The sequence below is a fragment of the Leptodactylus fuscus genome, chromosome 8, assembly GCF_031893055.1.
Source record: "Leptodactylus fuscus isolate aLepFus1 chromosome 8, aLepFus1.hap2, whole genome shotgun sequence".
Lineage (NCBI taxonomy): Eukaryota > Metazoa > Chordata > Amphibia > Anura > Leptodactylidae > Leptodactylus > Leptodactylus fuscus.
In genome coordinates this window covers 2,494,586-2,510,857 of record NC_134272.1, presented here as the reverse complement: position 1 = coordinate 2,510,857, position 16,272 = coordinate 2,494,586, and the positions used below count along the sequence as shown (strand labels likewise).

Sequence of the window (16,272 nt, the reverse complement as noted above, 5' to 3'; positions counted from 1 at the left end):
AAAGACAATTATCTTGAGGCATCTAATTGAGCAATTAGAAGACTAATCCCATCTCCATGTAATATTTACATTCTATCCATCCTTATGTGCCTATAAGTTTCCATGATATAGCAGGCATTACATAGCATACATTATATGACATTATATGACATTATATAACAGACATTATATGACAGACATTATATGACAGACATTATATGACAGACATTATATGACATTATATGACAGACATTATATGACAGACATTATATGACATTATATGACAGACATTATATGACATTATATAACATTATATGACAGACATTATATGACATTATATGACAGACATTATATAACAGACATTATATGACAGACATTATATGACAGACATTATATGACATTATATGACAGACATTATATGACATTATATAACATTATATGACAGACATTATATGACATTATATGACAGACATTATATGACAGACATTATATGACATTATATGACAGACATTATATGACAGACATTATATGACAGACATTATATGACATTATATGACAGACATTATATGACATTATATGACAGACATTATATGACATTATATAACATTATATGACAGACATTATATGACATTATATGACAGACATTATATGACAGACATTATATGACATTATATAACATTATATGACAGACATTATATGACATTATATGACATACAGTTACATAATAGTAAATATGACTTTAGGAATTTGCCAGAAATCCTTGGACACGTCACAATCTTCCTCTATGTGTAGAAGGATCTGCAGAGAACTCTTTAGAAGCTTCGGATGTCGGTGACTGACAAACTCCTTACCTATCAGTGTTATATTTGCTCCTGGGAGACGGTTTTGGTTTTTTCGGGATGCATGATATGTCCTTTGAAGCTGAATCTATTAGTTAAGGAAGCCGACAGCTTGTTTCTACAAAGGTAAGAGAACAGCCAGAGGGAATATGAGTCATCGCGGTTACACGGAAAACATTATTATTATCCCCAAATTGTTGTATTTCATTTCTTATGTAATGTAATCTGTCAATCTGCAAATTGATCAACATCAGTTATCACCGGGATTGTACAGGGGAGGAATCTGAAACATGAACTGCAACTAATAATCCTGTAAAATTATGCAAAATCTCATCAATCACTGGGAGGAGATGTAACCTGCTGCAACTAGGGATTGGCTGAGAACAAACTTCCTGTGTGTCATGAAGGAACAGGAAGTAGAAAAGATCAGGGAGCGGGGCAGCTTCAGGACCAGGGCGAGGAGAGTGTCACTGACAAGTTTCTACCCTGTAGTCCCCTCACCGCTATGGAGCCATAGTGACTGAATATAACATGTCCCCGCCACAGCCAGTCACTGGTCTCAGAAGTCAAATGTCGTATCACTGCAGTAAGCAATCAGCTGCAAAGTGACATGGTATATATGGGCATATCACCCTGGAGTAGCGGTGGTATATATAGGTATATCACTCTGGAGTAGCGGTGGTATATATAGGTATATCACCCTGGAGTAGCGGTGGTATATATAGGTATATCACCCTGGAGTAGCGGTGGTATATATAGGTATATCACTCTGGAGTAGCGGTGGTATATATAGGTATATCACCCTGGAGTAGCGGTGGTATATATAGGTATATCACCCTGGAGTAGCGGTGGTATATATAGGTATATCACCCTGGAGTAGCGGTGGTATATATAGGTATATCACCCTGGAGTAGCGGTGGTATATATAGGTATATCACCCTGGAGTAGTGGTGGTATATATAGGTATATCACCCTGGAGTAGCGGTGGTATATATAGGTATATCACCCTGGAGTAGTGGTGGTATATATAGGTATATCACCCTGGAGTAGCGGTGGTATATATAGGTATATCACCCTGGAGTAACGGTGGTATATATAGGTATATCACCCTGGAGTAGCGGTGGTATATATAGGTATATCACCCTGGAGTAGCGGTGGTATATATAGGTATATCACCCTGGAGTAGCGGTGGTATATATAGGTATATCACCCTGGAGTAGCAGTGGTATATATAGGTATATCACCCTGGAGTAGCGGTGGTATATATAGGTATATCACCCTGGAGTAGCGGTGGTATATATAGGTATATCACCCTGGAGTAGCCATGGTATATATAGGTATATCACCCTGGAGTAGCGGTGGTATATATAGGTATATCACCCTGGAGTAGCGGTGGTATATATAGGTATATCACCCTGGAGTAGCGGTGGTATATATAGGTATATCACCCTGGAGTAGCGGTGGTATATATAGGTATATCACCCTGGAGTAGCGGTGGTATATATAGGTATATCACCCTGGAGTAGCGGTGGTATATATAGGTATATCACCCTGGAGTAGCGGTGGTATATATAGGTATATCACCCTGGAGTAGCGGTGGTATATATAGGTATATCACCCTGGAGTAGCCATGGTATATATAGGTATATCACCCTGGAGTAGCAGTGGTATATATAGGTATATCACCCTGGAGTAGCGGTGGTATATATAGGTATATCACCCTGGAGTAGCGGTGGTATATATAGGTATATCACCCTGGAGTAACGGTGGTATATATAGGTATATCACCCTGGAGTAGCCATGGTATATATAGGTATATCACCCTGGAGTAGCGGTGGTATATATAGGTATATCACTCTGGAGTAGCGGTGGTATATATAGGTATATCACCCTGGAGTAGCGGTGGTATATATAGGTATATCACCCTGGAGTAGCCATGGTATATATAGGTATATCACTCTGGAGTAGCGGTGGTATATATAGGTATATCACCCTGGAGTAGCGGTGGTATATATAGGTATATCACCCTGGAGTAGCGGTGGTATATATAGGTATATCACCCTGGAGTAGCGGTGGTATATATAGGTATATCACCCTGGAGTAGCCATGGTATATATAGGTATATCACCCTGGAGTAGCGGTGGTATATATAGGTATATCACCCTGGAGTAGCGGTGGTATATATAGGTATATCACCCTGGAGTAGCGGTGGTATATATAGGTATATCACCCTGGAGTAGCGGTGGTATATATAGGTATATCACCCTGGAGTAGTGGTGGTATATATAGGTATATCACCCTGGAGTAGCGGTGGTATATATAGGTATATCACCCTGGAGTAGCGGTGGTATATATAGGTATATCACCCTGGAGTAGCGGTGGTATATATAGGTATATCACCCTGGAGTAGCGGTGGTATATATAGGTATATCACCCTGGAGTAGCGGTGGTATATATAGGTATATCACCCTGGAGTAGCCATGGTATATATAGGTATATCACTCTGGAGTAGCGGTGGTATATATAGGTATATCACCCTGGAGTAGCGGTGGTATATATAGGTATATCACCCTGGAGTAGCCATGGTATATATAGGTATATCACTCTGGAGTAGCGGTGGTATATATAGGTATATCACCCTGGAGTAGCGGTGGTATATATAGGTATATCACCCTGGAGTAGCGGTGGTATATATAGGTATATCACCCTGGAGTAGCGGTGGTATATATAGGTATATCACTCTGGAGTAGCGGTGGTATATATAGGTATATCACTCTGGAGTAGCGGTGGTATATATAGGTATATCACCCTGGAGTAGCGGTGGTATATATAGGTATATCACCCTGGAGTAGCGGTGGTATATATAGGTATATCACCCTGGAGTAGCGGTGGTATATATAGGTATATCACTCTGGAGTAGCGGTGGTATATATAGGTATATCACCCTGGAGTAGCGGTGGTATATATAGGTATATCACTCTGGAGTAGCGGTGGTATATATAGGTATATCACCCTGGAGTAGCGGTGGTATATATAGGTATATCACCCTGGAGTAGCGGTGGTATATATAGGTATATCACCCTGGAGTAGCGGTGGTATATATAGGTATATCACCCTGGAGTAGCGGTGGTATATATAGGTATATCACCCTGGAGTAGCGGTGGTATATATAGGTATATCACCCTGGAGTAGCGGTGGTATATATAGGTATATCACCCTGGAGTAGCGGTGGTATATATAGGTATATCACCCTGGAGTAGCGGTGGTATATATAGGTATATCACCCTGGAGTAGCGGTGGTATATATAGGTATATCACCCTGGAGTAGCGGTGGTATATATAGGTATATCACCCTGGAGTAGCGGTGGTATATATAGGTATATCACCCTGGAGTAGCGGTGGTATATATAGGTATATCACCCTGGAGTAGTGGTGGTATATATAGGTATATCACCCTGGAGTAGCCATATTAGATATAGATACACAGCAGACTGAGGAATGGGGTGCAGCGCGTGCTATAGAATACAATTCACATGATCAGTCTCCGCCGCACATTTTGTAATATTTTTGGAGACTGAGGTGCCTGTAAGAAGGTTTTTGGCTTCAGGCAGACTTTCTGTTTCCTTCAATTCTTCCTCTTGTGTCAGATCAGCAAGAATAGATTGGAGGAGATTCTTATAAAACATGAATTCACTTTTCTAGCGGATAATCTCATTTATTTCTGCAGGGAAGAGATTATTAACCCTTTCCATGGCATCTAAAAAGGCTCCGGAGTGGTTGTAAAAGTGACGTCACCCTAGGGCGAGAAGAACATCGTACATTTAATGTTAGGATCACAATAGGAACCCGAGCCTATAAATAATCCATACTGTGCGGATGTGCCAGGGGGGGGGAGCTCGTAGTGCCGCTTGCTATAGGCTTGTATTCTGACTCCTATACACAGGGCGCACACTTACTATTCATAGATTCCTTATATAAAACTCGTTATACTATAAAATCCATATGAGCAATGTATGGAGCCGTACACATAAGGACCCATAAACACATTCACATGGGAAACATATACATAAGACCCATACACATAGGATTCCTATATATAGGACCCCACAACATAGCACAATATACAAATATACACCTATACAAATCATATACAAAAAAATAACACCCATCCACACAGTCATATAAAATCTATATACATGAGTCCTGTATACATAAGATACATAAACATAAGTCTCCGAAATATAGGACTCCAAGACATAGCACACCTACACATATGACCTGTACATACAAGAACTATCCACAGACTCATATAGAACCCATACACATAAGTCCCATCCATATAAGACCCTGACACATAGGACCCATCCACACATTCGCATAAGTCCCATACACATGGAACCCATACATGTAGGACCCATATATACACAACCCATACACATATGAGCCATCCACAAAAGACCCATCCACACATTTACATAAGTCCCATACACCTAGGACCCAGGACTCATACACCTAGGACTCATACACCGAGGACTCATACACCGAGGACTCATACACACAGGATCCATACACACAGGACTCATCCACATAGGACCCAGGATCCATACACATAGGGCTCATCCACATAGGACCCAGGATCCATACACATAGGGCTCATCCACATAGGACCCAGGATCCATACACATAGGACTCATCCACATAGGACCCAGGACTCATACACCGAGGACTCATACACCAAGGACTCATACACACAGGATCCATACACACAGGACTCATCCACATAGGACCCAGGATCCATACACACAGGACTCATCCACATAGGACCCAGGATCCATACACATAGGACTCATCCACATAGGACCCAGGATCCATACACATAGGGCTCATCCACATAGGACCCAGGATCCATACACATAGGGCTCATCCACATAGGACCCAGGATCCATACACATAGGACTCATCCACATAGGACCCAGGACTCATACACCGAGGACTCATACACCAAGGACTCATACACACAGGATCCATACACACAGGACTCATCCACATAGGACCCAGGATCCATACACACAGGACTCATACACATAGGACCCAGGATCCATACACATAGGGCTCATCCACATAGGACCCAGGATCCATACACATAGGGCTCATCCACATAGGACCCAGGATCCATACACATAGGGCTCATCCACATAGGACCCAGGATCCATACACATAGGGCTCATCCACATAGGACCCAGGATCCATACACATAGGGCTCATCCACATAGGACCCAGGATCCATACACATAGGGCTCATCCACATAGGACCCAGGATCCATACACATAGGGCTCATCCACATAGGACCCAGGATCCATACACATAGGACTCATCCACATAGGACCCAGGATCCATACACACAGGACTCATACACATAGGACCCAGGATCCATACACATAGGACTCATCCACATAGGACCCAGGACTCATACACCGAGGACTCATACACCAAGGACTCATACACACAGGATCCATACACACAGGACTCATCCACATAGGACCCAGGATCCATACACACAGGACTCATACACATAGGACCCAGGATCCATACACATAGGGCTCATCCACATAGGACCCAGGATCCATACACATAGGGCTCATCCACATAGGACCCAGGATCCATACACATAGGGCTCATCCACATAGGACCCAGGATCCATACACATAGGGCTCATCCACATAGGACCCAGGATCCATACACATAGGGCTCATCCACATAGGACCCAGGATCCATACACATAGGGCTCATCCACATAGGACCCAGGATCCATACACATAGGGCTCATCCACATAGGACCCAGGATCCATACACATAGGGCTCATCCACACAGGACCCAGGATCCATACACATAGGGCTCATCCACATAGGACCCAGGATCCATACACATAGGGCTCATCCACATAGGACCCAGGATCCATACACATAGGGCTCATCCGCATAGGACCCAGGATCCATACACATAGGGCTCATCCACATAGGACCCAGGATCCATACACACAGGACTCATCCACATAGGACCCAGGATCCATACACATAGGGCTCATCCGCATAGGACCCAGGATCCATACACATAGGACTCATCCACATAGGACCCAGGATCCATACACATAGGGCTCATCCGCATAGGACCCAGGATCCATACACATAGGACTCATCCACATAGGACCCAGGATCCATACACATAGGGCTCATCCGCATAGGACCCAGGATCCATACACATAGGGCTCATCCACATAGGACCCAGGATCCATACACACAGGACTCATCCACATAGGACCCAGGATCCATACACATAGGGCTCATCCACATAGGACCCAGGATCCATACACATAGGGCTCATCCACATAGGACCCAGGATCCATACACATAGGGCTCATCCACATAGGACCCAGGATCCATACACATAGGGCTCATCCACATAGGACCCAGGATCCATACACATAGGACTCATCCGCATAGGACCCAGGATCCATACACCTAGGACTCATACAAGTAGAACCAAAGGATACATGGGCTGACTTTGTGTCGGGGAGACGTCTTCGCTGTGCTAGGTCTTGGAGATGGGATCTTCTTGAATATTTCGCCCAGTTTCAGGTCTCTTGCTCCTGGTGAGTAGTTATTAGCTATGGAGTTACTGGGATTTCGATGATAGCGCTGTTCTTTGAAGGGAGCAGCCAGGGTCCATGATCTGTTTTGCATCAGGGGCGGGTAGATACTGTGCATGATAACAAGCTACAAAAGAACAGAACAGAAGATGACGGGGATCTTATTGAGCATTTCATGGCTGTCAAGTAACAAAGAGCATAACAGAAGTCTCATCACTGGTTCTAGAATAGAAAGTTCTAGATAATATTGTAAAAGAGAAGATATGTGAGATGATGGGGAGAAGGAAGGCGGCACCGAGCGCTGCTGACCTAGAAGGGTGCTCGCTGCTCTGGGGTACAATCGGGGGACGTCATTATTGTATTCTCTTACATTACATTGTACTTTGTTGCAATTTTCAGGGCAGATACTGTTATCCAATTGCCCATCAATTACAAGTGAAAATGCCCCAACACGGGGTAATTCTAATAATAATCTGTCCATGTAATTGCACCTTTATCCGTGATACAAACGTGACTGCGTTGAGACAGGATCTCGCTTATTGCCTCGGTCAAGCCCTGGTTAGTTACGCTCAGTTTTCCTAGAGCAGCGGTGGCCGTGTGCCCAGACTGCAATCTCTTACACGACAATAATCCAGAACTTAAAGCAGAACTCTAACGATAAACACAGCTTTCTATAAATGAACAGTACAAGTCATGGAAGAAACCTTGGCATATCTCCTGGTAAAGAATAAGGTTTCTTCCCTTTACCTTCACCGACACTCTTATCTCTAATAGCACTGATGTCTTATTCAGTCTCATGCACAGAAGTCTATGGAGAGGAGGAGGAGGCTGCTGTGTAGTTCCGGAGTTATTGCCTCTGCCTGTATATTGCTACAGCATTGTCTTACTAGATATAGTAGAGTCTTAGTTACTAAAGGCAGAGCTTAGCAGCTCTCATGTGTAAGTCTTACTGTTCTCCTTCCAATGATGTAGCCGGCGCCTCTAAGTCTATGAAATGGGCAAAATGTCTTGGTGCATCTTAGAGGCATGCCAAGCAGTCATCAGCCAATCTCTCACCAGGAGGTACAGTACCCAAAAGAAGCCTCTGAAAGCCTTTTTATAGGACAGCAGGGGGAACCCTTTTAAACCTTCTTGTGAGCAGACCCCTGATGTAATGAGACCCCGCCTGTAATTGCTTACATATCTGCTCAAGACTTTTTGTGATATTCCTCCTGGCACCCCACACATCACACACGAATGGCCCATTTGTTAGATAAGACATGATTGTTTCTGGAACACCCCTTTAAGAGGTGCTAATGTGTGAGCTGACTAATAACTCAGGCTATTTACGTGCATTGTGACTCCCACGCCATATCACCGGCCATAATAAGACTCCTTAACCATTTTCTATCATTTGTTTTATCAGGCATCAAAACATGCTTAAGGAGGAAGAAGAGGAGGAAGAGGAGGAAGAGAGTGATCAAAGGATTACATTCTGAAGTCAAGGCACCGCGCTTTGTAGCCTAAGAAGTTATTGATCCGTGCAGAATACGCCGTACACTTTAGCTTTGATTAAATTTCCTACATTACTCTTATTATTCTCTGGAGATCAGTTTGGGGATTTGCTTTCAGCTCCTTCTTTATAGATCACCCCAATCTACAACCTGAGTGTTACAGATAAAGATTTAACTGCAAACAAGTCGTCTCCTTATTTTATTAATAGTAGTAATAAGAATCAGACAGCAGCGAGCCCGGACGATGTGCAGCGAGCCCGGACGATGTGCAACAAGCCCGGACTATGTCCACGAGCCCGGACTATGTGCAATGAGCCCAGACTATGTGCAGCGAGCCCGGACTATGTGCAACGAGCCCGGACTATGTGCAGCGAGCCCAGACTATGTGCAACGAGCCCGGACTATGTGCAACAAGCCCAGACTATGTGCAGCGAGCCTGGACTATGTGCAGCGAGCCCGGACTATGAGCAACGAGCCCGGACTATGTGCAGCGAGCCCGGACTATGTGTAGTGAGCCCGGACTATGTGCAGCGAGCCCGGACTATGTGCAACGAGCCCGGACTATGTGCAACAAGCCCGGACTATGTCCACGAGCCCGGACTATGTGCAATGAGCCCAGACTATGTGCAGCGAGCCCGGACTATGTGCAGCGAGCCCGGACTATGTGCAACGAGCCCAGACTATGTGCAACGAGCCCGGACTATGTGCAACAAGCCCAGACTATGTGCAGCGAGCCCGGACTATGTGCAGCGAGCCCGGACTATGAGCAACGAGCCCGGACTATGTGCAGTGAGCCCGGACTATGTGCAGCGAGCCCGGACTATGTGCAGCGAGCCCGGACTATGTGCAGCGAGCCCGGACTATGTGCAGCGAGCCCGGACTATGTGCAACGAGCCCAGACTATGTGCAGCGAGCCCGGACGATGTGCAGCGAGCCCGGACTATGAGCAACGAGCCCGGACTATGAGCAGCGAGCCCGGACTATGTGCAGCAAGCCCAGACTAGGTGCGGGATCCGGCATTTGAAGATACATCCAGGAAAGTGCTCAGATATAGGAAAGAACCGGCTCTTTGAAGTTCAGAAAAAAAAGACTCCGCTGGTTCCTTGTTCTGGTGTGTGGGAGTCAGAGGAGACAACATCATATCAGTATCACGAGACTGGATCCTAATCTAAAGGCAATCAGGGAAATATCAGAGTCTAAATTTACTTCCCCCTTGCAGTTCCCTATTGTATTGTATAATGTAGATCATCATAAAAGGGTCTTCATGGACTTGTACACTATAGTAGTCTGTATACCGTAGCCATCTATACACTATAGTAGTCTATATACTGTAGTAATATGTACACTATAGTAGTCTGTATACCGTAGCCATCTATACACTATAGTAGACTATATACTGTAGTAATATGTACACTATAGTAGTCTGTATACCGTAGCCATCTATACACTATAGTAGTCTATATACTGTAGTAATATGTACACTATAGTAGTCTGTATACCGTAGCCATCTATACACTATAGTAGTCTATATACTGTAGTAATATGTACACTATAGTAGTCTGTATACCGTAGCCATCTATACACTATAGTAGTCTATATACTGTAGTAATATGTACACTATAGTAGTCTGTATACCGTAGCCATCTATACACTATAGTAGTCTGTATACCGTAGCCATCTATACACTATAGCAGTCTATATACTGTAGTAATATGTACACTATAGTAGTCTGTATACCGTAGCCATCTATACACTATAGCAGTCTATATACTGTAGTAATATGTACACTATAGTAGTCTGTATACCGTAGCCATCTATACACTATAGTAGTCTGTATACCGTAGCCATCTATACACTATAGTAGTCTATATACTGTAGTAATATGTACACTATAGTAGTCTGTATACCGTAGCCATCTATACACTATAGTAGTCTATATACTGTAGTAATATGTACACTATAGTAGTCTGTATACCGTAGCCATCTATACACTATAGTAGTCTGTATACCGTAGCCATCTATACACTATAGCAGTCTATATACTGTAGTAATATGTACACTATAGTAGTCTGTATACCGTAGCCATCTATACACTATAGCAGTCTATATACTGTAGTAATATGTACACTATAGTAGTCTGTATACCGTAGCCATCTATACACTATAGTAGACTATATACTGTAGTAATATGTACACTATAGTAGTCTGTATACCGTAGCCATCTATACACTATAGTAGACTATATACTGTAGTAATATGTACACTATAGTAGTCTGTATACCGTAGCCATCTATACACTATAGCAGTCTATATACTGTAGTAATATGTACACTATAGTAGTCTGTATACCGTAGCCATCTATACACTATAGCAGTCTATATACTGTAGTAATATGTACACTATAGTAGTCTGTATACCGTAGCCATCTATACACTATAGTAGTCTGTATACCGTAGCCATCTATACACTATAGTAGTCTATATACTGTAGTAATATGTACACTATAGTAGTCTGTATACCGTAGCCATCTATACACTATAGTAGACTATATACTGTAGTAATATGTACACTATAGTAGTCTGTATACCGTAGCCATCTATACACTATAGTAGACTATATACTGTAGTAATATGTACACTATAGTAGTCTGTATACCGTAGCCATCTATACACTATAGTAGTCTATATACTGTAGTAATATGTACACTATAGTAGTCTGTATACCGTAGCCATCTATACACTATAGTAGTCTATATACTGTAGTAATATGTACACTATAGTAGTCTGTATACCGTAGCCATCTATACACTATAGTAGTCTATATACTGTAGTAATATGTACACTATAGTAGTCTGTATACCGTAGCCATCTATACACTATAGTAGACTATATACTGTAGTAATATGTACACTATAGTAGTCTGTATACCGTAGCCATCTATACACTATAGTAGTCTATATACTGTAGTAATATGTACACTATAGTAGTCTGTATACCGTAGCCATCTATACACTATAGTAGTCTATATACTGTAGTAATATGTACACTATAGTAGTCTGTATACCGTAGCCATCTATACACTATAGTAGTCTATATACTGTAGTAATATGTACACTATAGTAGTCTGTATACCGTAGCCATCTATACACTATAGTAGTCTGTATACCGTAGCCATCTATACACTATAGCAGTCTATATACTGTAGTAATATGTACACTATAGTAGTCTGTATACCGTAGCCATCTATACACTATAGCAGTCTATATACTGTAGTAATATGTACACTATAGTAGTCTGTATACCGTAGCCATCTATACACTATAGTAGTCTGTATACCGTAGCCATCTATACACTATAGTAGTCTATATACTGTAGTAATATGTACACTATAGTAGTCTGTATACCGTAGCCATCTATACACTATAGTAGACTATATACTGTAGTAATATGTACACTATAGTAGTCTGTATACCGTAGCCATCTATACACTATAGTAGACTATATACTGTAGTAATATGTACACTATAGTAGTCTGTATACCGTAGCCATCTATACACTATAGTAGTCTATATACTGTAGTAATATGTACACTATAGTAGTCTGTATACCGTAGCCATCTATACACTATAGTAGTCTATATACTGTAGTAATATGTACACTATAGTAGTCTGTATACCGTAGCCATCTATACACTATAGTAGACTATATACTGTAGTAATATGTACACTATAGTAGTCTGTATACCGTAGCCATCTATACACTATAGTAGACTATATACTGTAGTAATATGTACACTATAGTAGTCTGTATACCGTAGCCATCTATACACTATAGTAGTCTATATACCGTAGCAGTCTGTACACTATAGTAGTCTGTATACCGTAGCCATCTATACACTATAGTAGTCTATATACTGTAGTAATATGTACACTATAGTAGTCTGTATACCGTAGCCATCTATACACTATAGTAGTCTATATACTGTAGTAATATGTACACTATAGTAGTCTGTATACCGTAGCCCATCTATACACTATAGTAGTCTATATACTATAGTAATATGTACACTATAGTAGTCTGTATACCGTAGCCCATCTATACACTATAGTAGTCTATATACTATAGTAATATGTACACTATAGTAGTCTGTATACCGTAGCCCATCTATACACTATAGTAGTCTATATACTATAGTAATATGTACACTATAGTAGTCTGTATACCGTAGCCCATCTATACACTATAGTAGTCTGTATACTGTAGTAATATGTACACTATAGTAGTCTGTATACCGTAGCCATCTATACACTATAGCAGTCTATATACTGTAGTAATATGTACACTATAGTAGTCTGTATACCGTAGCCATCTATACACTATAGTAGTCTATATACCGTAGCAGTCTGTACACTATAGTAGTCTGTATACCGTAGCCATCTATACACTATAGTAGTCTATATACTGTAGTAATATGTACACTATAGTAGTCTGTATACCGTAGCCATCTATACACTATAGTAGTCTATATACCGTAGCAGTCTGTACACTATAGTAGTCTGTACACTATTTCTCACCATGTATGGACAGGCTCCTGTATAATGAAGAGAAGTTGACCAGTTTCCCGACCAGCTGGCAATAAATGGGATAAAAGTGGATTTCAGCACAGAATTTCACAGAAGATTTTTTTTTTTTTTTTAGGCGCCACCCCCCTGAGGGCTTGGCTGCCTGATACAGTGCTGCAAGCTTGGAGCAACCTTTATCTTTATCTTTCCTTTCTCACTCTTTTTCTCTGTATCTTCAAGAATCCTGTAACCAAGCAATCTAGCACTATGAATTAGCAACTATAATTCGAATGGAAGACCCTGTGGAGTATTTTGTTCCTTTTGTTCCTATTGTAAAGCATGGACAATGACAAGACCTGGTTCAGCTGGTTTCCTGTGTGCACACATGTGCCTGTTACCATCCCCCCAAGGACAGCATGGACACCATGCGGCATGGAGGAAAACCTACATGGAAGTGTGGACTTCTTCCTTCAAGGAGATGATTTCTGGCGTCTATTGCTGATGTGTGAGGATGCTACAGCTGACTGGTATTTCTTTCTATTACTGTGGACACGTGGGACTCTGCTACAGCCTGGGAACCATCACCCACCTACCCATGTGTTTATGGAAGCTTGTCCAGAGAGCGGCACCATGTATACCTGGATGGCTTCTGACTTCTTTGGGGCAATAGAACACACTGGTAAGAAGAAAGGAGGAGGAGGAGGGCTTGTGATGAGGACATTTGGGGCATTTTTTGTGGTTAATGGACAATAGTGCTGATGTAAGATACCGAACTATCAGCTGTGAGCAGGAATTTCTGCTTGTTATATCCACATGCTGTGCCCCCTCCTCATGTCCTCCAACCACGGTCGGGCTGTATTATTATTAACATCAATCCGCACAGAGAACTAAATGATCCTGCAGTGTGTCTGTGTTTCTTTCCTTTTTAGTTGCTGATTCCTAGGATTTCTCTATCTGCCATGAGCTTCTATGTGTTTCTCTCTGTTATATACTACTGTACCATCTATGAAACTGTATCACTGAAATTTCCCCATTGTGGGACTATTAAAGGAATATCTTATCTTATCTTATTACGCTATTTGATTCGGTGGATACTGGATGATGGTCCCAGGGTTTCCAGTCTGGTTCCGACCCCTCGGTGACATGATTGGGGGCTTTACTTTAGTCAGCAAGCCCCCATAGCACAGGTATACCTGTGAGAACGGGGGAGGATGACAGGCAGGATGATGTAGTGGATGGGGACTGGTTCCAATCATGTGACCCAGAGATCAGAGCCAGGCTGTAACCCCCGGATCCATCATCAGTTAATGATCCCTTTAATGACACAAATGCAGTCAGAAAACCAAACCTTGTCTGTAACTTTAACCGTTTAGATTTCTTAGGCTCCGCTTTATTCTCAGGGATATTTCTAGATGTATTTTCTACATTTAATGTTCTTTTAATAAAGTGAAGGTCAGCGCAATAAACAACTTTGTAAATAAAGTCATGTCCATGGAGGTCTCCATATTCCCACAGATTATCTAGACCTGTTTATTGGCACCTCCTATGGGATTATCTGCCAGTCCTGTCCTCACATTTCTAGGCCGCTGCCTGGGACGTTCGGTGATGGCAGAGCCTATTAAGTCCCGTCTCTGGCAGCGGCTCCTGTAATGCATTAATGATACACATCAGCCGCCATGCTAAGTGCTGTTGTGCTGGGGAACAATATCTTCTCCCTCTCCTTTACTAGGGGAACAATCATCTCCTCGGCCTCAATGAATAATTTAGTGCAGGATCTTAACTCATTTCCAGGAGAGCTGCCTTGCGTTCGCCTCTTTACGGCAATGGAGGTCTTTGATTAAAACTTGCAGGTTTTTGTGGAAATGAGAGAATGCCAGAATCTGCCTGCAATGTATCTGATGATGTAGCAGAGCCGGACCAGTCAATTCCGCAGTGATGAGTTTGTCTTGGGAGATTAATCAAAACTAGTTCATCGGGGCGGTGGAGGCGACAAAAAGCCCCGGACACAGGAGATCTGGTAAGTGATTGTGGCGTTATATGTCGGCTTTATTAATAGGGGAGAGACGTTTGTCTGACTATCACTCTACACTTCATCCCCAGGTGACTAAGGCCAAACATACAAACTAGATTTCGGACCGCCTGATATCAGTGATGGGATTGTTTGTGTGAATGATCCCCCATCAACATTAACCCTATCAGGGGGGCAGGTTAGAGGTTAAAAAATAAAATAACAATAAGCAGCAAGTCTGTGCAAACTGGGTGACGATGAGCTAAGAGCGGCCGATCACGACAGACACTGATATTATCAGCCTGATACGATATCCTCCAGATACGATTTGGAGTTCTTGAGTCGTTTCATGCGTCTTCCTTACCTGATACAACTCTGAAGGTTCTCTGGTCAGTGCTGCAGGTAAAGGAGGTAATCCGGGCAATCCCCTGGAATGGCTCATGTTGTGCTCAGAGTCCACCCTGGACTGAAACAAAAAAGTTACTACAATTACTACAGAGGGACAGAAAAAAGGTACAAAAATGTTATTACCTGGGGGTACAAAGTATAAATCACATGCAGCGCCTTGCGAAAGTATTCGCCCCCTTTGTAATTTTCAACCTATTGCCACATTTCAGGCTTCAAACATAAAGATATCACATTTTAATTTTGGGGGGAAGAATCAACAAGTGGGAGACGATTGTGAAGTGGAACGAAATTTATTGGAGATTTTAAACTTTTTTAACAAAGAAAAAACTGAAAAAT

General features: G+C 42.2%; 1 protein-coding gene across 1 annotated transcript in view; it reads right to left on the bottom strand.

Annotated features, from left to right (window-relative positions):
• Window positions 1–16,272, bottom strand: part of DNAH3 (dynein axonemal heavy chain 3) — a 195,244-nt gene that overhangs the window by 173,477 nt on the left and 5,495 nt on the right. The window contains exons 3-5 of the mRNA XM_075284877.1: window positions 15,893–16,020; window positions 7,371–7,593; window positions 831–906 (exon numbers count right to left, since the gene is read on the bottom strand). Of these exons, the coding sequence (XP_075140978.1) occupies window positions 831–906; window positions 7,371–7,593; window positions 15,893–16,020 (427 nt within the window). The remainder of the gene's footprint in view (window positions 1–830; window positions 907–7,370; window positions 7,594–15,892; window positions 16,021–16,272) is intronic.